Source organism: Rhyacophila brunnea, unplaced genomic scaffold (genome assembly GCF_057557595.1).
Source record: "Rhyacophila brunnea isolate RB1 unplaced genomic scaffold, BYU_Rbru_1.0 scaffold_4, whole genome shotgun sequence".
Taxonomy (NCBI): Eukaryota; Metazoa; Arthropoda; class Insecta; order Trichoptera; family Rhyacophilidae; genus Rhyacophila; species Rhyacophila brunnea.
In genome coordinates, this window is record NW_028233068.1 from 16,093,204 (window position 1) to 16,120,511 (window position 27,308).

At 33.2% G+C, this 27,308-nt stretch overlaps 1 protein-coding gene across 4 annotated transcripts in view; it reads right to left on the reverse strand.

The window, feature by feature from the left end:
* Positions 1-4,342: 4,342 nt before the first annotated feature.
* Positions 4,343-27,308, reverse strand: part of LOC147066976 (uncharacterized) — a 42,271-nt gene continuing 19,305 nt past the window's right edge. The window contains exons 1-10 of one of the 4 annotated variants that reach the window (XM_085954568.1): positions 26,659-26,769; positions 21,972-22,020; positions 21,306-21,463; positions 16,100-16,600; positions 15,604-15,681; positions 14,227-15,060; positions 9,726-9,903; positions 8,178-8,384; positions 7,152-7,259; positions 4,343-4,765 (exon numbers count right to left, since the gene is read on the reverse strand). In XM_085954568.1, coding sequence (XP_085810694.1) covers positions 4,486-4,765; positions 7,152-7,259; positions 8,178-8,384; positions 9,726-9,903; positions 14,227-15,060; positions 15,604-15,628 — 1,632 coding nt within the window. In that variant the 5' untranslated portion in view covers positions 15,629-15,681; positions 16,100-16,600; positions 21,306-21,463; positions 21,972-22,020; positions 26,659-26,769 and the 3' untranslated portion in view covers positions 4,343-4,485. Of the gene's footprint in view, positions 4,766-7,151; positions 7,260-8,160; positions 8,385-9,725; positions 9,904-14,226; positions 16,601-21,305; positions 21,464-21,971; positions 22,021-26,242; positions 26,506-26,658; positions 26,770-27,308 lie in introns of those variants that run through there. The other 3 variants (XM_085954565.1, XM_085954566.1, XM_085954567.1) reach the window with 3 other exon arrangements.

The following is a 27,308-nucleotide window of genomic DNA, read 5'->3' on the forward strand; positions in this document are numbered from 1 at the left end:
CACTTGCAGGTGCACAGGTTTTGAAGGATTTTATTGAAATTTTTAGCATAGGCATTTGGACGCCAAAAATTTGCGGACCGCCAGAAACTTTCTGAGGACTTACTTCTTACTGCTTTCCACTTTCTTGGGCCATGGTTAATTAAATTTAATGTAAAGCAGAAATAATGATCGAGTTTGATACAAGGCAACATGCGTGGATTTTTTTGTATGAATTTACTGGAGTTACAAGGTATGAAAACTGACAAATAACAGAGCCTGAGATACAAGGAATGAACAATGTGCTTTTGCTACATTAAATATTTTTTTGGAGTTACAATATATGAACAGATCGATGGACAATTAAATTTACTATAACACTGCATATTTAACTCATTTTAGGTCAAAAGTGGAGTTACAAGTTCCGCGCATTTAGGCGACGAGGTGTTTGTTTGGTTTAAATTCACAAGGTTTTTGAAGTTACCCATATACCTACCTATTCAAAATTTTAATTTATGTACATTCCGCTAAATCGGTAACCTTGGCGACGGAACAACAAAATTATCCGACAAGAGAAATATCTTATTTTGACTTTACTGACATTATCTAGAATATTACAAAATAGTTATGATGGATGACAATATTCTCAAAATTGCATAAAGCTAATTCTAAGAACATAGGAACTAGAGAAGCAAGATCTTGGATTAATGGACGGAAAGTAGTGATAATATTATTTTTGTGATCGGCCCGATTTTTATTTTTGCTGATGATTTTTATCAAAATATTGCTATTTATCTCATTTCGCCCAGAACCTTCTTAATGATTTAACATTATCTCAAATTGTTTTGGTATTATGTTAAAGTTAAATCAGAAAGGATAGTGGATATACTTATTGGAAGGGCGAAGAGGTGACTAGATTATGGAGTGGCACATTAGGTTTGTTTATGCAAATAGTACGAATCTATAATATATTATGTAACCTCAACATCAAGAAAAACATCTTACGGTGCCCACCATATCGATATTTTCCAATTGAGGAGGGCGATATATTTAGGTGTATTAAGAGCGTACATAAGTGAAACAGCAAATAATTTTCAACAGTATGTGGGACGTAATATCGGCCGCGTTGCCAGTCGGAGAGCGATAGTTGATCTGTGAGCACATCAATTTGTTTTGTGATGGCATCGGAGGAATATATTCTTTAATCGTGTAGATGACTAAGAAACGTTCCGCATGTACTTGAAAAAGAAAACATGTCAATGAATATACTATTATTATTATGAATATAATAATAAACATAACATTAAAAGGACGCATGTTTAATTTTTATGACAAATTATATTTCGTTCGGATCGCGTCATTTGCACAATCCGCACATCGCCTAGTCACAATCTTTTTAGACCATGCCTCAGCTGAAGTATAGCCTTAAATAATAAAACTCGCTCTTAGGAACCGTATAATGTCCCTACATTTATTAAAGATATATTACAATAGAGACAGGTAGCACTACAGATAGATGTCAAAGGTTACTCCGATTCATAAGAGTGGTACCTACAGACAGGGTCGGATTTACCATAGGTCTAAAGCAAGGGGGGGCAAACTGCGGCCCGCCATCATTAATTGTACTTCTGATTACGAATAACTTTTTTATAATTTTTTAAAAAATATTGACAATAGATTAAAATTTGAAGAATTTGTTGTTTCATAAATGTATTATCTCAGTACGTCTTCCTTGCGTCTCGTCTCACACTATGTAACCACTATTTTCTACTTTGAACATCGATTTCAATAGATATTGATAGTGTGCCGACAGAGCTACAACATGAGATTATCGATCTGCAGTGTGACACTGATTTAAGAGAATTGCATCGTCGTGAAGAAATCTCAAACTTTTACAATGCCCTTAATTCAGACAAATTCAACCAACTTAAAGATTATGCAAGAAAAATGTTCGTTATTTTTGGATCAACCTATATATGTGAACAAACATTTTCGGTCATGAACCTCAATAAAAATTCTTTACGATCAAATATCTCCGATGCCTATTTACAAGCAGTTTTGAAAATATCAACTACAAAATTAACACCCGAATTTAACAAAATGTTCAAAAATGTACAACAGTTTCATTCTTCTCATTATTTTTTTTGTAATGTTTATTTTTCGTGATAATAAATAGTGTATATCAAAAATGGTATTTTACTTGCGGCCCGCCGCTCATTTTGAATTTGGCCCTCCATCCAAAAAGTTTGCCCCCCCTGGTCTAAACACGGACTATAGCCCAGTGCTCCGGACTCGTATAAATTAATCGAAAAAATCCATAAAGAAACTTTCAGCATACTTTCCTTTTTTTGGACTCTCAATACATTTTAACCAAGGGTCTCTCAAAGTGTAAATCCGGCCCTACCTAAAGTCATCAATGGAGAAACACAAGTCGGTAGCTATTATCTCTATTCCAGCAAAATCTCTTGACATGATAATGCACACGATGATTTCTGCAAAACTTGAATCATTTTCAACAAATGAAAAGTATGGATTTAGGCCAGGCCAATCGATGGAAACTTACCCGATAGTATTTATCAAGAATGTTTGTTCCCACAGTCCCATTGATTCCAAGCGATTCAATTTTCGATTTGCCTTGTCTTCACCATAATGAGTACCTAATAAGGACTAACTTACGTGATGAATGCTTCTCGCATGGTTAATTTTATGGCACAATGTAATGAGCGGATAATCCAAAAACCTTCTGCTAGATCACAATAATTAAAAAAAAAAAATGTCTGTCAATGGTAGAAAGATTATCTTTGGGGAAAGAAATGTTATCTACCCGAACAAACGCACAAAGAGAACAAATAGTCTGAGATTTTGGGCAAGAGAATTAACACATTGATATGGTACAGTAAAAATACACAAACACCAAAGAAAACCACCAAGCGAAGCTGGATATAAACACTAATACATAATGACATAAAGTTTTCCTACAAGATTGTTCAAGCCAATCTCTTAGTTTTTGGACCTTTACACACTATTTGGGCCCTCAATGTTTCACATTTTATGTAAATAGTGTATTTATATATGAACAGTCTAATATAATTATTTTTGATTTTTATAATTGAGGTAGGTATTGATAATTCTGCATAAATACTTCATAGATTATTTTTCCCAATCCACGCTGACTCCACAATATGGAGTTTTTATGGGTATTAATTATTGTTGGTCATATTCATTCAACCTCTCTACTATGGGTGCGAAAAGATGGGAGAAAAGAGCAAACATCACATACAGTAATACCGTAAATTCAAATACTTCTTGAGGATTTTACCCTACCCGGAACTCGGTCTTGGACTTATTAAGCCTGAAGAAGCAATTAAGAATTGCAATTCAAGGATCAGGGATAATTTCAGATCTATGCTGTTGAAAATTGGGAATAAAAAAATGAATTAAGCATACAGAATATTATGTATATGTACTTATATATTTTTATATTATAAATATATTATAATTATTTTCTTTTTAGAAAGAATGTATAACTTTTCAACGTTTAAATGTTTCAAGGTTTACCTATACAAGCTTCTTTTTCTATTTGCACCTCATTAAACATTTTGCTTTTCTGATTAAAAAATACAAAACAGTTTGTTTAGAAACTTTTTCTGGTACGTAATAAATTATTAATGTAACATTTTAGAAAAGGTAGAATAATAATACAAATTGCATACAACATTAATTAACAAATACAAAAATACTATATTAAAAAATAATAAAAACAAAATGTATCATTCTAAAAGTAAAATAAATTGTCATAGTTAAAATGTAAATAAGTCTACACAAAATATTCTATAATTATTTATGACAGGTCAAAATATCATAACAATAAAATTATTATTGATGATATGAAATATTACAGTCTATATAAAATAGCTAAAATATATATTCAGTCAAATTGTTGGCAGCCAGTCTTAGAATTTAATTAATGAAGTCTACATCTCATTTTACCAACCAGAAAAGAGGTGCTAATTTAATAATAATAATTACCAACTGTGCATCTAAAATAACACATCTAATCCATAGAAAAATTTGTGTTCAATGTGTTTGGGAATCTAGAGATTCTAGAAGTTATTAATTTACCCAACACATTTCTATATATTTATTATCTAGATATTAATATAATGCGGCAATTATATTAAAACTATTAGCTCGGTCGCACATAAAAACTCATTTCGACTGCAACATGTCGAATTTGTAAATGTGATATTGTTATCATTCACAAAACATTCAATGTACTGCCATACATAGCGTCGGTGCAATGTTTTTGGTAAAACACTTGTAGAACAGTAAAATGTCTCATCGGAACATTTGCAGAAGCTGTTTTTTCATCCGTTTCGGATAGCTAAATGTCCTCCGGTATGGTGCAAGTGTTGAAAGACAGTTGCAACATTGTGCCCGGTTTTGATTTATGACCATATCCCAGTCAAGATGATTTTCTATGTGCGACCGAGCTTACAACTACAGAAATCATTTCGCATCCTGTGGTTCTTGGTTGTCAATTTTCATCTTGGCATACTGCTTGCCAAGATACTTCATGGCTTCTTTGTGTGGTGTATTGGCGCTCCTCACATTTCCATAGTTCTCTTTGACGTAGAGTGCAAAACCAGTGGCCTGACGCTTTTGGCCGACGGGGGTTGATACAACGAGACCATCTTTGTTTTTCTTGTTGTGGATGCATTCCAGAGTTCCGTAGCAATAGCCGCATCTCTTTTGTATCGTATCAATAGACTTGGAATGCCTACTGATGCTATAAAAAAAAATATATCATTTACATAATTACGTGACATCATATTTGTTTTGGGATTAATTTTGTTTTAGTAGACCATTGAAGCACCTATTAGCGATGATTACTCTGCATGTGATTTCATCACTAGCTATACGAGACAGCCACTATCAAATGTTAACATGCTGCTTATTTCATAGATTGGAATGTATCTATTGCGACTAACTTGGTTTTCCCAAATATGCCGATGGTACTAATTGAATGTTCAAGTTAATAAATGGTCTCATTTTCAATAGTCAAGGCAATATTAAATAATCATTTAGTATCGATTCATCTGTCCACAATAATATTGGGCATTTAAAGTGACAAAAACAGACACTATTATTATCTTGCTTTAGTCATTGGTACATAATCCTAATCGAAACAGCAGTAGAAGCATATTCGATAGACACCATTAATTTATTAACATATTGCGGATTAACCTTAATTAAAATTAATAATCCATACAATCCTGGAGCATGAATTATTGAACACCAGTATTGTGCAACTTTAAATAAATCATTGGGATTGATTGTCACTTGCTTGTATTTGAAAGTCTCAGCATGTTGGACCTATATTTCGCATAGTATGTAATTCTAAAACTTCGATGTAATTAAATTGTTGTTTGACTGAAAGGACACCCAGGTATTAATTACTTATTAATTACGCCGTATTTACTGAAATGAAAGTGCATAATAATATTATTTTATACTGAGCTATTAGAACCATCAGTTATTTAAAGGTTCGGTTTTGGGTTCACTTTGAAGATCGACCTAACTAATATACAATCTGAGTAGTCATAATATGATACATAGGTATTACGGGTATTTTATTTTAATTTCAAAACTCAAAAAATAGGTGTCTACTGAAAAAATTTTATTTTTGAAAACTATGCTAGGAATCCATGCGCTGAACCAGTGATGAGCAGGCTGTGGCCAAAGGAATGATTTTATGCGGCCCAGCCAGGAATAATAATATGCCGAAGAATGAATAAGATTTATTTTGTAAAATATTCGGATTGGATAATAATAACTATATAATTACAGCCCCAAAAGGGTTTTGGGATCTAATTTGACACTTGGGATATGAATAGTTGCCCATTACTAAAGTCGGTATTAGACTATAAAAGATCTTTGACGAATACCTATCTTTTATGAAGAATATTTCATAAGATTTTGTACAGTGTAATAGTTTATATTTTATAAAAGGTAATAGCATGATACAGCAAATCCTCGTTGATAATTCACGGATAATCCACGGATAATTCGAAATTCGCCGTAAATCGAAATTTACGCAACAAAAAAGTGCCTTGAACATTATTTTCATATTATAAAACCATACCTTTAATTCGATTTCGATTTTAAATCCTGGCATATAAAAATATTAAATAAATCGTAATAAAGTACACTATTTCATAAGCCAGACATTGAAAATTATGAGACTTTTTTTAAAACATCATAAATTGCTTATTTTAAGGCAATAAAAATAATGTTGACATTTTATGACCTATTAACACATCAGTGGCACAACTGCACTCTACTCAAAGGAAAAACAATAACTCACATGTTTCAGGGTTGTAGGTATTTAATTGTTTATTGGATTTTCACACAGTTTTACTAGAGAACTAATGCCAAACAATTGCGTTGACAAATTGGAAAAATAAAAAATATTTCGTATTTTTTTATAATTCTAGCTCAACACATGGTGATAAATACCTACCTACATTACTTGGTAACTTCAATTAATACGTCCAGCGCTGGCCATTAGATACATATACATTCACTGCTGACCAGTTAATTACCAAATTTAATTATCATGCTAATTGCTACACACCAGGCATGTCTTAAGCACTGACCGAGTTGTGGTAATTAACTGGTCAGCAGTGATGAAGAGTGTTTTGCAGCGTTGCCTGATGATTTTTTCCAAATACAGTAGATTGACAAAAATGTATAAAAAAATATCAACGATTTTACTTTATGAAAAATAGATTGATGGCCGCCTGTTTAAAAATGGAGGATTGCAAGAAATTAACCAACAAAATATTGATTGTAGAATGTGAAAAATATGAAATGCTATATTATATTAATCGCCGTCCAGATTAGAAAAATAGAAATAAAAGACATAAATATTCGTTTTATTTGTAAACTTTTATAAAATATTTATGCAGTGTAATGTACCTCTCGTATTTTATAGAAGAATACACCAACATCTTTGTCAAAGATCTTTTATAGTCCAATACTCTGATATATACTCTTGTTGGCCAAGATCACAGATCAAGATTGGCAGATGAAATAGGAAGGAAGGGTTAATAATATGATTGTGCAAGTGTGGACATCTTGACTGAACATTAAATCAAAGAAAACCTATTTACCTGTAGCCGCATTTCATACATTTGTAGGTATACTTGAAATGTATATCCAATGTATGGCAAACTGGGAGCGCCACCAATTCAGGATATTTCTTTAAGGTTCTCGCAACCCTGCGAAACAAATTTTTAAGACATTGTATAAATGTATATTAATTGTAAATATACTTGGTAGAATTTCATTTCACAAAATTATAATACAAATTATATTAAATTCTAAAGGCTGTAAATAGCTATTTTGGTTGTATTGATAAAAATAATATTAAATAATATATACTAAAGAAAATTGTTTTAAATCAATGATAGGTGAGGGAAAGAGATGATTCCATGAATTTTATACTTAAGCGTAGACAAGTCATTTATTTTTGTACTCTTGATAATGGTGTTACAGCCAAAATAGCTATCGACAAATACAGCAACCTGTGGAATTTAATATAATTTATATTATCATTTTTTTACTGTCAATTCTTCATAGGTAACTTTCATCTGACCCCATCATCACACTCGGCTGGCGAGAAGCTTTACATGAGAAAGCGAACCAATCATCTTATAGCGGAGGAAGCAAAGATTGCGACCAGGCAGAAAAGGTGGAATACCTTCGAACAGGCCAGGTACTAGTGGCGAAGAAGAAAAATAAGTTTTGGATAATTGGTCCTGAGACATTCCCACACCTAAGTAACTGCAGTTGCGTCACATCACCTTTTGTCTCAGGGAGGCTGGGTGGGTGTATGGCTGAGACTGGGCGTATACACCAGATTTGATCGGTGGGCTTTATTTAACCACCAATCTTTCATTTAATTTTTGATAAAATGTGTTTTAAATTTAATAATAATTCCAACGGATTGATGTCTACAAAATCCATTGAGTTTATAAATATTATACAGAAAAATAATTGCAAACAAACCCACAGTAAGTTGCAGATTTCATTCTTTTATTTCTTTGTTATAAAAATAAAAATACAAAGTCTTATGTGAATTATGGACTTATGTAGATAATATAATGTTTTTTAATCCACCGTGTAAATATGCTCACCACGACTTCCAGCAAGGTCCGTGGCCATCCTTCAGTTGACCATCTATGAGCCATGTGGCAACGTGGCACAACTCATGCGCCAGCGTATCTCTCAATCGTTGGGTTCCATCTAACACCTTTGTCGATAACTCAACACGGGACTTTCTTGTAATAGTGGCAGGTGTATTGGGCTTGCTTCTATGTTTGATGATTTTATTATGGGCACGTCTGAAATCGGAAAGGGCAGCTCAATTAACACGTTTACAATATTATTTATAGTGCTACAGTCCGGTGTGGGCTCCGGCCGCCTCCAACATTGCTCTGCACAGTATTCTCTTCAAGACCTTGTGAGGTCAGTTGGACTCGCCAAGAATTTGGAGGTACTTTTCTATCTGTCCAGCCACCTAAGTCATGTTCTTCCAGCATGCCGTCATTCCTCTTGCTTTGCTGAAGTTAGACGCCATACTCCATTTTCACAGATATGCCCAAGGATTTTTCTAAACAGCATCAATTTGAGAATCGATGGGGCATAGTGTCTATTGTTTATAGATATTATACCGCCAAGTACACCGAACTTTCATAATTTACAATATTAAAGTGAAAAATCGCACATGTTATATGTACATACGTAATAAAGAAATGTCAAAACAGGGCAGAAATGGCAGCTACAAATAAAATTTTATATTTATCATTTTTCAATGTGCTGCCAGTTTTATTTTTCCTAATAAGATCATAATATGGGCCTCCACAGAGTGGAGATTTTGTATTAACAGATTTGTTTTTACGAGAAATGGATGTTAGCCACTTGCTCAACCTATTAGATCCATACTCTGACTCATACACAAGTTGAAAAACAATATGTGTACTTGCCAGACCCAAGATTCGAACCTGGGACCCGCGACAATATAGGCTGACGCTTAAGCGACGCGGCCATCATAGGCTACCAGACAAACTAGCAGCATAGCAGGTACAGACAGGTCAAGCAGGGTGTGTAGCAACTATATGTATGCTTTTTTGTAATGTGGAACAAAATTAATGTTATTGTTTCAGTTTATTGCTTTCATTTATTTTGTTATTAATTCTGTTTAGTTTATTGTATCAATAAACTGTCTTATATTTTAAATTGTTGTGTTTTTCAAATAAATCAAAACATATCCCCGGCAATTTTATGGAGTACTCTCCATGCTCTTTGATTGCAACAATGGAGGTACTGATGTTTGAACGAGTACATGTGACACAAAAATGAGTCAGGAGCTGTGTTCACATCGCCACCTTCTTACACATATCCATGAAATAAGATTCAAACAGCTCTGTATGAAAAGTTATAAACATTTTATTCCCAAAACTGGAATTATATATAACGTTATTTAAATATTTTGACTTGATGTATCCTCCATCAATCACTAAAAACGTCAGTAATAGACATAAAAGATATCAATATTTTTTTTTACAACAGTAATGGTAAATGTTAAAAAAGTTATCTAGAATTTACGAACTCATATTTAGCTCTAAACAGCAACTCAATTAATCTTTTTAATTTTTTATGTTCTAAAAGAGGGTTTAATTTACCCAGCAGTCTTAGTGAGTTTGATACTCCAAACGATCGGCAAGTCGGTCGGCAATTTTGATTCAAACACATTCTCATTGAACATGATGAAGAGTTTCTTGGTCAGCTCATCCCGCTTGGATTTGAAATTGCTTTTGAAGCACTTTGCATCAGGGTCACATCTCCATAACGGGACATTATCTGAAAAAGAATAATTGAACAGTAATTCCAGCTGCCAAAATGGCTGGCTATGCCATACGAATAATTTGTGTATTGGAAAAAAACACAGGCTGGAGACCGGCTCAGAAACACACAGTTTTTGATGTTTTGTAAGGTAATTAGGACCTATCATTAGTGAGTCTATACACTACATTTCATCACTCCATCTTCCACTTCACTTCAACTTTTTCGAGGCAATCTTCTTATTAAGTAGTGGAGGCATTCTTCCAGCAGTGGATCGACCCCGGCTGATGATAATGACGATGACGTTCATACAATTTGGAATAAAAAGATTTTGCATTTGGGACTCGTCAGCCTATCGGAAGTTCTCTCGGTGTCCTGATGGACCAATTCGCTTCTGCCTACAGACTTCCCTCGATGGAACCATCTTTTCGGGGAATCATCATGAACAAAATATATCTCGGTAAAATAATATAAGGTAAAAGATAAAAACCCATAAGTTACAACAAAATTAATACAGTATGTACATAGAATTCCATTTGATAATATTATTACATGTGAAACAATAGTTTAATAAATCAACAGAGTCAATAATGGCTATAGACATTAAGGCGTATGGGTTTATTCGCAAGAATCAAATTTGATGTAAGCGCCATGAAAAATAACAATGCTCGTGTAGTAGATACGAAATCAGAGGTTTTAAAAGTGTTGAATTAATAATATTTTTTTCCTAACAAATTTTAAGAATAAATTAATAAATTATAAGAATAAAAATAGTAGACCTCTAAATAAGAACCTCATATTATTGATATGCTGAATTTGTGAAGTGACACCTTTTCTTGAACCTATCATATTTAGGTTCAAATTCAGTGCAAATATTTTTCAAAAAAAAATCTAATACTAAAAAACACGAAAGTGTAAACAAATATAATTTTATTCATTTTCATAAGCTAACATTACAAATTATAAGTTTAAAACATTCACAAGATGGCATGAAAGATTTCTGTTATTATTGCGTTTTTATTAAATTATAAAAAAATGACTCATAAAAGAAAGCAATTCAATGAATATTTGTCGAGGAACGTTTTTTTTTTTTTAATTTAGTACACAACAATTATGATTTAAGAAACAATTATTATAATAGCATGTATTTGACGGCAGTACGTTTTGGTCGCCGCGGAGGATTTCGGAACATTAGTGTATAGAAAATTAATAATTGGTTCCTTAATTAGTGTATTGGTTTAACGGTATGCAATGTATTAGAATAACTATTATAAATTGTTTTTTTTTATAATTTTATTTTCTTTTCTATTGATAGCTATTAATTGATAATTGATATTATTATTTGTTAACTTGATAATTATTATATTGAGGGTTTCTTATATCCATCGACCGTGTTAGTCTGATCAACGAGTTCAGGCAATACACAATTCATATAAATCTTGTCACTTGTGATGTGAAGAGTAATATTGTTTTTATTATTCAATGAAATAGGTTCTTACCTCAATATATGTTTTACTTGAGTTAAATAATTACTAATAAATGCCTAAGGTGATTCCATTCAATTCAACTCGGCATTAAATATATTAAATTCTAAAAGTTTTGTACTATTTCATTTGAGTCGTTTTATGCGATCCTGGTTTCGCCTTTCGACATCGTCAGGATGCGCACTCCTCAAATATACACTGACAACGAAAGCAGCTAATTCTCACTTAACAATAAATTAATACAATAAAGTAAGGTAAAAACTTTATCACCTACCTATTAAGTCAAAGTGCACAATGAAAAATTTAACAAACAATTAATTATGAATAGTTGAATTGTGGCAGTATGAAAAAAAAAGATTTTACCACAAACCATCTGAAAAATACATACATCATAAAACATATACGTGATTTTGTGCCCCAAAACACTTATTTTATTATTATTTTGACGATTAGGAAAATTATGACACATGTTTCAGTGGCCATTACTATGACAGCATTCGAAAACGTATTTTACTTTAAATTTTCTACAAATTTACTATTTGTGACATAAACCACTTAAGATCGATAATAAATAGACCTTGAAAAATAATATTATTTTGTTTCTATTGATAATGCCAATAAACATACTCCTGGATACGTCCCTTTGAAAATAACAAAACATGGCGACCCAGGTACATAAAAACTGTATTAAGCCCAACCAAGTAGGTATTTATCAAAATAATTAAAGTCCACCTATATTTTATCTAAACTGCTCAAGTCCAAAATATTTTTTTTTATAAATGTTGCACCGAACGAATACCTTTAGGACTTCTTTGTAGCCATCGTGGTTATAAGATTCAATTATCTTACAATATCTCACATGCTGCAACCATTTGTATTACAAGATAATAAATAATATAATATAACTACATTTTTCTCAGTTTGACATTCACTGGTATTTTATGATGTTTGATTTGTCAACACAAATTATAACACCTGGTCTACGTTATGTGGTCTTGCCAATTTGATTGTTACTGCAATGCGAGTAAAGGTCATTTTTCTATGAGTTAAAATACTGTTCGATAAAATTTTGGAAAAAAAAGACGTCCTCACCCGTTGAAATTCACAAGCCTACTAAGGTTAGAAATGAGAAATTAGAAAAACTATATGGATTAATCGATCAAATGGTCTCTTTTTGTTAATTTTGCAAAATAATTATATATCTAAATTGTCTGAAAATAGGATAAATACATGAAAACGTACGACGTGTTTTGGTAATATAGCGTCACTAATTGTACCGAATTTATAGGGTTTTATTTATTTTTTCATTGTTAATTATTATTTATAGTATTACGGAAATGTTATATTATAATAAAAAAATATTTTTATTGTGCAGTATATATTATTTTGTGAGAAAAAATCATTCAAAATTGGCTGATGTATACTCAAACTAAAATGGCTTTAAAATCTTTATTTTTCTGAAATTAAAAAAAGTACGTGAGTTAATCAATGAAATGTATTGTTTTACCCATTTCTTTCATACAATATATACCTGCAAAACTATTATTAAGTTCAAAAATTCACTGTGGCGTGACAGTCGTTTTGGCCAATTTCGAAAACAGGACTGACTATTTGTCATTTATTTTAAAAATTAAAGCGAATCAGAAAATTTTAATGACACAAAAAGTGTTATTTGAATATTATTTATTAGATTTTAAATAAATAAAGTGTTTATTATGTGTCAATTCGTGTTAAACGTCCTTGCCATTTCCACGATTCTGAGAAGACAGGAAAAAACGGGTCCAATGGCCTTAATCAGAATGATTCTAATCATTTAATTATTGTTATCGCCAAGAGATGAAGATGGTAGATTGTAACTACACATGGGGTGATAAGGTAACATTAAAGTATTCCTACTAAATTCATATTCGATAAATATAAACTGCTTGATAGTTGAAAAATATTGATTACGATCGCTTCGTTTAATGTGTGGCATGGCAACGAATGTACAGGAAATATTTATTTTGTAAAATTTATAAATGAAAAATCAAGCATTGTTTTATTGTTTCAGTTGTGCGTTTGCCATTAATACATACACAGATGCTGAAAGGTAAAACTGGACTGCAAAAAAACGGTTTGAATGAAAAAATACAAAACCAGTTAGAATTTAAATTTAAATTCCATCAATGAAAGTTGATAGTATTATAGATCCACCAGTATAAGTTATCCGCTGAGTGAGGGCACCACATGCTAAAATTTGATATAGCATTCAAGACTTTTTATACTGTCAAGAGCTTAGTTCTAAATTCGAACACTGGACTATTAATTTATGGTGGTATATCTATATTTTTCATTATTTTATTGATACATAAGTATTTAGACTACCGTAATGAAATCAAGAACGGCATAGAGGGAAGTCTTTGACCAAGTCATGAAGAATACCGTTTTAATCTGAGATATGCTATCAGGCCCAAAGCCCACAGAAGGCAGCAGGGCAACAGCGTGTACATTAATTTTTCAAACAACATGATCACTCGACTAAAAAACAATCTGATCCAATACTGCAGAGCTCACCAAGTGTGACAGGGCAGGAGGAGCACATGGGCCGCTCAATTTATTTATGCCAGTAGAGATTTGGATAAGCAGCAATGCCACCCACACCACTACTGGTCTTATTGATCTGAAATTTTCGTCAACCGATATATTATAGTCTGTTTCTAATGTAAAAAAAAATATAGCGTAGATCTACTGTCCGAGGTGATTAAACGGAAACATTTCACTACTTCATTTTTACAATGCCTTATAAATGCTTTGCGATAGCCACACCTCGCCACGCCGCCTTCAGTAAACTTTCTGTCTGAGAAGTAACAAAACTTACCAGCAAGAGAGGCCATGAAGCTATGAACTCGAACTGCGTCTGAATCTGGAATATTTGCTTTTGAAATTGCCGAACTCTGTGCCAAGTTCCGTTCCTTTACTGACTTTTTCACAGTTTTCTTCTTCACACCGTTGTCCGGATAATTTTCTTTATTGTTTCCTATATCACCATTGGAACCAAAGACCAGTGTTTTAGGCTGAAGATCGAAGTGCAAATTTTGTAATTTTCTATCCGAATCGTTATCTGAATCACTGGAATTCGGAAAGTAGTTTATTTTCTTCTTTTTTGTGGTCAAAATTTGACAGGAATCATCCAAATTGCTATTGATTCTTACAATCTCCTTATTGATTAATGTATCAAACAAATCTGAATCATCTTTGTCATACTCCTCCGTATCCTTTATGTCCTTTTGTAATTTTGTATTTGTTTTGTGATCTTTATCTGAATTTGGTTTTATTTTACTACTCACTTTCTTTTTTATTTCTAAACCTTTAGAAACAGCATCTATTTTTTCTGTTGCTGCTTTCACCCCCTCTTTTAAATGATTGTCCATTCGTTGTTTGATTGATTTAATTCTTGTGTCTGACACATCTTTGTTGTTTGGATTTTGTTTTCCATCATTGATAGTTGCCTTTTGGTGGTCATTCAAACCTACGCAGTTCTTAACGGCTGATATATCCTTCTGTTCTTCTATTTTGTCATGTCTAGTAAATTTGATTTTCACTTTCGTATCACCTTCCTTTGTATTTGCTTTTATTGCACATTTGGCTTTTCCTTTAAATCTCAATTTACCAGTTTCAGCAACATTCTGTCCGATAATTTTCGATTTCAAATCTGAAATTTTAGGCATCAGAGTTGTTAGCTCTTTTCGATCTGTGTATATAATTTCATTCTGTCTTATTTCTTCTTTCCCATTGTCAATTGACCCTTTCCTGCAAGGTTTTCGGTTGATGGCCTTGTCAATATTCATCAGCGTGACAATCCTTCTCCTGGGTTTTTTTTTGTCAGTCAGATTTGGGTAACTAGATATTATTTTGGAGTGGTTGTCAGTCATCAAATCTAGACAATTAATTTTACTGTTAATATTAGCCTTAATCATACCCAGTTCAGAATTTATAATATCGTTTTTGATATCATTACTCCTACACAAAAATGGTGAAGAAATTACATTAAATATTTTAGGCTTTCTTACGGATAAAAAATTATCCGAATCATTTAAACTCTGTTGTATAACAGAGCGGTCATTTTTATCACTAGAAATAATCATACCTTCAATTGGATTTTTAATTTTTTTTAAATCGTCTTTCAAAGCTTTGGGATTGTTGTCATCAGTCAAATCAACTTTTTCTCTACAACTTGGAAGGTTTGGAATCTTACCGTATGCAGAATTATCTAAACCCATGTATATAGGGTTATTTATGTCTGAATGCAAACCAGTGCATGGTAAATTGTCATCTGCTGAAACGTCAGAAAAATTAAGCACACCGATATCTATTTTTTTACTATCTTTACGAACATCACTAATACTAGTTATCTCTTTCAAACAATCTTTTAAAACATAAATATCATTGATTATATCAAAATGCGATGTTGTTGGATGTTTGTCTGCAGAATATTCACGAGATGTAACCTCATAATCAATTTTTTTAGTAGAGGATTTAAAAAAATATTTTATGTTACGTTGCCGTTTCCCTTTTGTATCTGTCGTAGATTTAGCATTAAGATTCAATAAATTGAATTTATCAAGGACATCGTCATCGTCAAGAGAAAACTTTTGGACTTTCTGGGTGCGGTCAATTCTAGGTTTAGTTTTCTTGAAGAGTCCAGGGGTGGTTTTCCAGACGTCTCCGTAAAGATTGTCCAGGATACTTGCCGTTTTTGGTGTCAGTTTTCTGTCAATACCTCCGCAATCCTCAGGAGTTTTGTAACCATCTTTGCTCAAATGACCGATAGCCACATTTGTGGAATAGCATTCTTTATCAAAGATTTTCAAAGACTCCATTCCACTATTGCCTTCTAATGTTATATTGTCACAGATTACATCAGTGTTAATAAATAATGGTTCATTGATATTGCTTTCATCGCGTAGATCTATTACAGGTCCATCCTCTTTACTTTGTTGGGTTGTTTTTCTGTTAGAATCTTGATGATTTGTACTCTCATTCTGTACAATCTCGGCAATTCTATCAGATCCGATAAAATTACATGAATCTTTCAAAATGTTATTATCTATCGGTGTGCTGAACGCCAGTTGTGTTTTTGGTGAATGTGGATGAAAATAGCCACTGATGATAAATTGAGAAGTATCACTGTCTAAATTACTGCCAGAAGTAGTTAATGGTGACGGTATTATATGCCTCGGCCGTCGTATTGTCTAAAATAAAAGAATTAATTACAAATTAGAAAGGTAAGTAATAAGGTTATTAATAAACCATTTTTTTTATTCAACGAATAATTCACAAGATTTGGAGAATGCAACATTTCATATAATATATACATAACCAGTGGCGCACCCAGGGGGGAGGGCAAGGGTCAACCCCCAAACATGAAAATTATCAGAATGATTTTAAACATTGAAATTGAAAGGCAATAAACTATACCATGGGCTTAGACAGATAAAAACACGGCAAACAACTGATTTGTAATTATTCCCCAGCACCCATTTTAGAAAAACTTCTTAGATTTAATTTTTTAACACAAAACACAAACAACAAAAATTTTGTTTTAATATAAATAAAAAGGATTTCAAGTTATACACATTTATATTTTTTATAAAAATCGATGTTTTTTAAAATAGATATAAAAAAATATTAAAACTATGAATTAGTCAAAAATCTCTTAGGCGATGCTTAGAAAACTATCTTTTAATAATAAATATGACCATAAAATATATCGACTGTGGAAAGGCAAAAGGCGTTAATCCACACTAATCAAATTTTACAGGAGGCACAAAAAACGTTTTGATAAAGATTTTGGGCCAAAGTCTAAATATAAAATAGACACAAACTTGAAGTGCATGATGATTAATAATTTGGTGTTATTTTTTCCCAATCTATAATTAAATAATGAAGTTATTGAATTAGGTAGGTATTAACATATTTGGAGTTAGACACGTACATTTTACTTGCGATTTATGTTATTACTATAATATATTAACATAAAACAGTGCATAATAATGATATTAGTCTATTACAATGATATTAATCGTAAATTAAAATGAATTGAAAACAATTTCAATTGAGAAGTATTTTTGACACATCACATAACCTATAAATCGCATGGCAGTGTTTTAGGTGAATTAGCAAATATTGTATTACTTTTCTCAGATATTATGAAATCATCAAATCAATTAATCGATAATCGACAATTAAAACACAACATAAGTTGTCACAGGCCGTTTCATACCGATATAGATAATATTTACAATAGCTCTTCTCGTGTGTGATATAAAAACTTCAAGATGTAATTTTAAACACTAACAGTTCTTGTCGGGATTATTTGTTGCGTCCATATTAACACCACACTTTTCAAGAATCATTTTGCTTCGTTCTGTTGCCATTTTCACTCAATGTTTAAACTATAAATGATTTTTTTATGAAAAAACTGTCGAAATCCGTGTTAACTGTCAAACGACCGACCGAGAAATGTACGTGGCTTAAGTCTTCCTTCTGGTTCATAACTTACCCGGTCGGCTGGCAGAGTTTAGTAAAACTACCATTATTTTCATACATTTGTAACGTAAGATGCATAACGCCTTTTGCCTTTCCGTAAAAGATTACTTGAACGACTAATAATGTCATTGATGTGGAATAAATCCTTTTACCTGGACGCAAATTTCAAACGCCCTTCTTTTTTAAAAATTAAAAGCTAAAATTTGATAATAATTTGGCATTTTGCAGCTTACATCCTTTAGGCAGAACGTGTATTTAGTTGTGTGCAATGCTATTATTCAATAAAACCTATTTTGCAAAAAGTGAGAGTTAAATCCTTTTGCCTTTCCACAGTCGATATGTAATAATAAGATGCGGTCCGATTCAACAAATTCACATTTTATTACATTTTTAGCGATTGTAAGTTTATCTTTGACTTAAAATAAAAAATATTTTTCTATTTAATGTTTTCAGATACATATTTATTATTTAATACAGTTGAAATTGTAATTTATAAAAAAAAATCTCAAATTGCAAGCTTGGTATTTTTCCGCTAGGTGCCTCTTTAAAAAAGGCTCAGTAAAGGCTTCACCTTAATAGTAAAAAAAAGTCAAACTGTGCAATATATTTATTAAAGTAGATGTATTAAAAATCGCCAATAATTCACTGTATAAGTAGATACCCTTAATTTGAATTAAAACACAATTTGAAAAACGTTAATGTAGTGTTTCACACTACCTTTAATCTTAGTTTAGGTAGGGGCCCGCCAAATATCCTAGCCTGAGGGCCCGTTTCAGGATGTGGGGGCCATGGTGTAGGTACACCGAGTGTAATAGACAAAAGACCGATAAACGAGTAATTAGGCTGTGTTGTGTTGAGTAGTTTTGTGTATAAGTTAAATGCAATAATACTTTTTTTGTCCATTTTCAATTAATATTTTGGAACCTCAAAAAAAAACAAAAAATCGACGATAAACATTCAGTGAAAAGAACGACTACACCTACTACAGTCGGTGGTGGTGTAAATCAAAAGAACATTTTTTTTCAGCGGAATTCGGCATAAATATTGTAGCTCTCTAGACCAAGCGGGTAGCACAGCCGATATTATTTGAGTAATTTTTTAGCATACTAGGCGCACATGTCCAGCATGGTCGCTGTTAGTCACTTCCAATCCGCCAGTCGCTGATGACACACTCAAGGGTTACCGCCACTATGCCTCCAATTTAAAAAAAAACTAGGAGAAACTGTAAAAATATACCGCCGTGTATTGTGAAAATATGTATAAAAATAATTATATGAAGAATAAAAAGAGCCTATGGGACTAATTTATATTGTCCTGCCCCCCCCCCCCCCCAATATTAAATCCTGAGTGCGCCACTGTACATAACTTGAAAACACCTCAGATATATAATATATACCAGTAGCGAGAGGGGTAGAGTTAGGCTGTTATGATCCGCCATAAATCGTGCACATTACACGTTGTTAGTCGTACGTATTTGTTTTTATTGAACTGAGACTACAATTTACAGATTATGGTATTGGTTAATTTTTAAAAATCAAATAAACCCTGGATAAATCAAACCATACTAGTTTTGGTATATTTTGGGCAATACGACAAAATTGTGCACATTTTTTCATTCATAATTATTTGTTTTCGTTGGATAAAGAATACATATTACACATATTGTTGGTTCATTTTTTTAAATTCATTAAACTCTGCCTACTCCAAACTATAATAGATAAAAAATATTATTCTATCTATAAAATATTGAAAGTTATGTATGATTTAATTGCATAATTTTAGACATTTTATAGATAGACGAGTATTTTTTACTATTATCTATTATGGGTTGGTTTTCGCAGAGTTTAATTGATTTTTAAAACCTAATTAACACCATCTGTAAATTGTAGTCTTATTTCAATGAAAACAAATACGTATGACTGACAAAGTTTAGTGTGCATTATTTATGTCAGATCTTAACAGCCTACCTCCACCCTTCGCCACTGATATATACCCACTAGAAAAAATTAATATTAATATTCCTTGATTTAATACACAAAAACCGATAGTCAATAATAACGCAATTTGATAAACACTTCATGTATGACCTACTAGTTTAAATTGTCGTAATTAGATAGGAGGCTCGTAGCATAATGTGTTAACTTGTTGACCACGGAGCATTTAATGATTATTTAATTACAGCATTTAAATAACATGCTAATTATATCGAATGGCCAAATAATGAAGGCACAACAGGTGTGCCGTCCGCGTGGAAAGGATTAATGCACAGTTGATGAGATACCAGTGGTTATACGGGTTCAAATCCCGTCGAGCATCGTATTTTTTTTCAAATATGATTTTTCGAGTGGGTATATCTGAGGTGTTTTCAAGTAGTGGGACTATAACGTGCTTAGCCTCAGTCCGGTATTAGTAGTGACTTTCGAGATGCGTATGTAGCATATATTTACTCCCCAACATACCTAGGAATACGTAGGATACCATACATAGGAAAGTAAATATATCACAAAGATGTTAAAGAAAAGATGTCATGTTTTTTCTGTTAATCTTAAAATTTAAAGTGAATAGTAATATTGTAAACAGTGGCGGCTCGTGGATATTATATTTGGGGGTGCTGCGGTTGGTTAAAAATAAATGATTATTTGGATTATATTTTACTATTAACATCAAAATTATTAAAATGAAATATTATGGTGTTTTTATTTCATTATAAAATTTATTATTCTGTCTTTTTTCCTTGAAAGAAGGTCTATCACTTTTTAGTTGCTTCCGACATCATTCTGTCGTGACTTGTGCCGCGCGTCACTACTAGCTCAGAGCCGCTCTCCCGACACCGTTCGCAACACGAAAATACAGTCTAAGCGGCAGTACAAGACTAAGCTCTGAGCGGCGAGACCCGCTCCCTCGCCCCTCCTTCGCCTATTCAAGCATATTCTATCGAAAATGGTACTGCATGAAATCACGCGATGCATCACTTTTATCGCGGATATGTTAATTATTATTGGATGTATCGGTGCTCGGGCAAGCTTAACACGCTTAAATAATATTGATATTTTCATATATTATACATAAATTTATGTATATTATAATATTACATTTTTCTCAAATTGCTTGGGGGTGCTGCAGTTCCGCAGTGCATATGGTCGAGCCGAGCCGCCACTGATTATAAATGAACATAGTTGTAGAAGAGAATGTGGATTGATGATAAATTTCTATATCATAAAATAATAATTATTACAACAATTATTGTCCAATGACTGAGGACAATGATCGTAGTACATGAGAAAAATTACCATAATTGTTCGAGCTGATTTTCCAATTGATGTCCTTAAAATAGACAGACCTACACGGAACATCTCTTTAGGCTGTAAGCCATCACAAACAATCTAATAATTTTATCATCAAACTTACCACAAAAGTTGGAGTTGGCCTTTGTTCAATTCTGCAGCCAGGAGAAGATAGTCTTCCACTGATGTTAGTTACTATCAGCTCGTTTTCTTTGTTAAGAGATTGCGTACTCTTTGGCGGACAGCTGTTTGTGTTTTTCTTCAGGCATAGTCTCTGGAACCCTGATAATATAGCAATGACAACTGTCAGATTTATTTGTCACGTAATTCAGCCATCATTACATCAATAAAACACAAACCAGAAAGTTTGAACTAGTAAACAGCACTTGACAGCAATTCAGAAATGATTTTACTGTGGTATTGTTAGCCACAGAACAAAATATTACTTTAAAGGTCGAAAGCTTATTTAATCCTTTCCACGCGGACGGCACACCTGTTGTGCCCTCATTATTTGGCCATTTGATATAATTAGCATGTTATTTAAATGCGGTAATTAAATAGTCATTAAATGCTCCGCGGTCAACAAGTTAAAGAGTTAAGATATTTTTTTACAAGGAATGGTTATTAGACAATTGCTCACATTAAGAAAACAAAATTTGAACCGGCCACTGTATTCTGATTTAAAGGTAAATGTTCTGCACCACTCCACTGTGAGCGCATTATCAGTAGTGGACCAGTGGATTGATGATTAATGTTAAATAAAATATTATACATATTATATTAAAATTACTTTTTTTTGGCAGAGGAGTTACAGCATGAACACGAGTCCCACAGTCCATCTGAAATAAGTTATCCGAAATATTACTTACAAATAAAATTTATGTTGATTATCAATTTTTTCTGGACAGCCAAGATTTTTATACCAGAAATAAATCTCCAACGGAAGCTTGGATTGGAGCTGTTAATCTCAGTTGGACATAAAAAGCCAAAACTTCCAATACAACAGCTAAATTAATAAGATTATGTACATTGATACTTTTCATGTATTATTATAACCTTTTCACCTAGTTTGTATTAACATAGGAAAGAAAAATATATCATTGTATATATCTTCTTACTTGGAGCCAGAGGCTGATGCTCTCGTATTCTGTGATTTAGAAGGGGGATCAGCAAATGCATAAAATTAAGTAGAAAGAATTTTTGACAGTGTTGTCAGCAGATTTTAAAACACTTAGCTACATACATAGCTGCAACGGCTATTACCTAATCTGTGATGTGTCTGTTTTTTTCGGCTACCCTGTTCCTTCAATCCCGGCTTCCGCCACCTATAAGACGAGCCAATCACCGCTCTGCATCTGTATTTTTTTCTATATAAACATACACAACGGAGGCAACTGACACCGGCAAATTACATTATCAATGCAATGCTATTGAAAAGGTAATCTATATTCAATTGATATTAGAAAAAATATTGTTTGTGTCACGCTTTCCCATGGTAATTAATCCTATCGACTTTGTATGTTGTTTTTACATATTTTTACAACACACATTTTTTACGGTTTCTCTGATGTCGTATTATATTGGCGGCACACTAACAGTACAGTAACTGAGTGTGATATCAGCGAATGACCGATTAATGGTGACGAAAAGTGACTCCTACAGAAAATCACAAAGTAGCACACCAAACAATCTCTCAATTGGCTGTGCTCCGTCATTGCCTACATAATAATAACTACTGGAGGCATAGATTATGATTAGATAGATAATAACAGCCTCTCATCACACTGAGTGTGATGACGTGACGTTGGACCTGGCTCCGCTAAATACTATCTATAGAGTGTATACGGGATGTTGGTATGACCAGGAACGATGCAAAAAGACTAACTAGCGACAGGGATTCTTGGAGGCGCCCATAGGTGTCCATATGCTCCATCTAAGGGGTAGATATGGCCGAAGATGATATATTCAGTGTTTGAATTGAAATAAATAATAAGGCACATTATATAATATTAAAGCACCTGGTGTCCCAACCGCACAGTAGAGAGGTGCCTGGGACTCCATGCAAACACTCAAGTTATTTATGTTAACGTGACCATACGTACTAATTTTAGCAGTACAGTATTGGTTTTTTGGAAATTGGTCTGGTTAGGCGTGAGATGTAACCAGTACAGTTTAGGAGTATGTACAACATCAAAAATTATTAATTTATCAAAAAAAATGAGTAAATCACACGTTGTCTGACATCAATGTCACATGGCAGACTGCCTCCGGGCTCGGTTGTCGAGAGTGCGGCAGGTAGGGTGTGGAAAGAGAGACTGACTGGGTCTGATGCCACTCACTCGTGGCAGTTAACTTTCATTGAAGTTTGTAACAATTGTTAATTTTTGGACACCATGAAAATGACGAAAGTGCATCTCAACGACAAGTTGAAATCGAAATATACATTTATCTAAGATATAGAATGTCCTGGTTTTAATTTCATTTTTTTCATTTAATTTATTTAATGTCATTAACACCTCCGAAAGCATGAGGACGGGTTCGTGGCTTTTCTCAGGTTACAAACGTCGTCTTCTTCAGCTAGCTCAGTAATGATGTCCGGAGTGGTGTTAAAATTTTTTTTTTTTGGGATGTTAGGTGTAAGGTAAATGATACCCCTTGTTAATTTTATAGAAGTTTATTTGCGTTTTTTTTAGTGAGTCGCGCAGAACCTTCTAGTTCCCAAGCTCTTTGGACGCTCACTAACTTTTTACTCCGGAGTTCCCTTTTTTAAAATTCCTTCGAACCCACGCCGACTCACCAAAGAGCTCTCGTGCTTGGCCAAATCGGCCGATCGGATGATCTTTGGATTCGGCGAATCGCGAGGCAGAATTCGGCGCCGGAGCGTGAAGATTTTAGTGTTGCGCAATGCAAAAGGCAAAATTTACAACATTTGAATTCTTATTTATATATTTTATTTAGTCTTAAAATTATCGCTTTCATCCATCATCATTTACACTTTAAAATTTATCTTAATTACACCTCCCCCCAGTATGTGATTTTCACGCACCGGACGAAGGCCTTTACCTATAAATAAAATATTAAGCAGTTGAGCAAGGAATCAGATTAAGTGTTTTATAAAGCCGTTTCTAGAGGTCAGAGTTACGTTTCGGCTTATAACTACTAAATGATTATTTTACACCGGGAGAAGCCTGCCTGTGGCCAGAATGTGTCAATAATGTTTTCACAAATTTTAACAACCAACGACTGAATGAGGAGCTACCGAAAATTATGTAATGCACATATTGTTGAGTTACTTCATTGCCTGAAGCCGGTTTTAACTTCTTTTTTGAAGACTTGGCGGGTTACACTCTTCTTAGACTACAATTAGTAAGTGGCCACTCTTAACTGTTGGCTTCTCCTCGCTATCACCGCTCCCTTAAGTCCTTAGCACTATCTTGCAACTTACTTCCGCTTATTGTTCCAGCGGGCTCTTAGCCCTTTAGGTTTTTTAACATCCCTTGTGTACCTACTGCTGAATGATGAAAAATATTATTCATATTTTTTTCTCCAAATCATGTAGGTATTTAAGGCCATACCTCAGTTGAGACACGGTCTAAAAAGATCGTCGCTAGGCGATGTGCGGATTGCGGGTCGCGGGTGCAAATGAGGCATGTCAAACCAAATATAATTTGTCTTATAAATCCAACATGTGTCCATTTAATGTTCTGTTTATTGTTTTAACAGTAACAATAATAATTATTCATTGCATTTGTTCTTTTTAAAGTAAATGAGTAATGTTTTAAGTCATCTTTACACGATTTAAGAATTATTACGGCCGTCGCCATCACGAAGCAAAATGACGTGTTTCCAGCTCTACATTCTCTCTCCGAATGGGAGCGAGTGCAAAATTTCATCGCGCCTATGGTTGAAAATCATTTGCCGTTTCACTGATGAATCACCTTAATAAACTCTAATTTTTAGAGAAATATGCTTATGAATTAATACAATTGTGTTCACGTCAAAAAATAATATCGAGTTTGGTTTTACAGATGTTTTTAAACTAGGACAGGGTTGGCGAACCTTTTTACGTTCGCGTGACAAAATTTCTCACATATTATTTTTTGACTGCGATGTGTCGAACAGTTTTTCATGGGTAAAAAATTGTTTGTAAGAGTTCTATAAAAATGATGATGTTCTAGATACCACTCACAGAACATAGCACACATAATATGTTGTATCACTTTTTTCAATTACCCCATACCTACGTTTCGGTCCACCATTTTTGAAACTGTCTGCCAGAATTACTACTAAGTACTAGTCCTCCAAGTTTTTTTTTTATTTAGTGCAGCCATTTTTTTGGGTAGAAATGAAATTGTTTGTTAATCTATTAATTAGTTTGGTTCGTTACGCACATCTTGACAGTAGAATTGCTCCGATCAGATTAGGCATTCTCTTACTACAGTGGTATCAAGCATTGTAAATTGATCAAAATCAGAGGTTCGCGGCGCGGCATCTTCCACCACCCGATGAGGTTAGTGCGATAATATTATATGTGACACATAAAGCCTAAGGACTGACCTATGCAATTATATATTTACATTAAACATAATGCTTACTCTTGAAGAGTATTCGCCTGCTATTTTTTATACAATGCGATCTGTCATTGATTATCAGTATAGGAATTTTTCCTATTTAAACGCGTGCCATGCAAAATCATCTCGGGTGCCACTGGTGGCACGCGAGCCATTGATTCTCTACCCCTGAACTAGGAGAAAGACTTAGGTAGGTACAGTAAAAACAAAACAATGATTCGGTTGGTCGATGGCGTGCGTGCGGATGTTTACACCTACTCGTGCTACTAATTACCTGACAGTCGGTGTGCCCGTTACGCTGAAAACGGCATACGTATTCGTACGCATACAATCCACGAACCGAATCATTGTTTTGCTTTTACTGTACAATATTGTCAACATATTATTATAAGCATGTAGCACACCAGCCACCAGCCAGACGTAGAATACATACTTTACCACTCAAATATAATAAATAAACATTAATCGACAGTCGATAATAAAAGCTTACCTTCATTAAACAGCAGGAAAATCCTTTGATTCGAAACAATTTATTGACATTAAACCACACACCTAAAGTAGGTAGGTGGTATTTGTATTATAATTTTATTTGTTCTGTCAGTCTCGTAAGACAACACACATTTTGCATTAATCACGGTTGCTTTGTATCCCAAAATATTAAAAGAATAATATGTTACAAATATATTATTATTTTGCAATAAAATTTTTAATTTTATTTAGTGTTTCTAATGTAATATTCAAAAAATAACGGCCATCAACCAACGTCAGTTGTCGATTGTACAGTTGCCAAGTTATAAAATCATGCGTAGTATTACCAGATAAGGATAACCTTTCTAAAAAAAGGTTGATTATGATATTACTAGGTACGTTTATACTTTTTTTTTTACATCACATCGATATACGTACCTATATACTATTTATTTTTCTTGTATTGAATATTCTTAATAATTTTGGTTTTATTTTTAGCATCCAGGTCGTTTGTGGTTTTGACATTGAGACACTTGTCATATTGTCGATGGTATAAGGTTTGCTACCAGTGCTGCCAACCGTACTATAATTATAGTATTTGTACTATAATTTTGGTCCGCGTACTATGTACGATATAAAACCGGTATCGTATGCCCAAATTATTATAATTTTGAATATCGGAAAAAAATATGTAAAAAGTGCTAAAATTTCGATATTTCCGTTCGATAAATTGTTGCAAAGTACTATAATTTCGCATTATAAGAAGAGTTGGAGAACTTGGAAAAAAACATTGCTTGAAAAACGTAAACAAATCTTTGACTTTGGTTTAAAATGAAATTTCTTGAATTCTTCAGTAAGCATTTTTGATGGCAAGAGGTAGGTACCTAAATAAAAAGGGGTCTTGGAGTTTCTCAAATTCTCAGTTATTTTTTTTTCTGAGAACAAAATACTTAATATACATTTTCAACAGAGATGACAACGCGTACTATCTTTTTTCCCCAAATACTATCATTTTGGAGGCTCTGTACTATAATTCCACCTTGAAAAGATGGCAACACTGTTTGCTACTCAAAATTATGACATTTCAG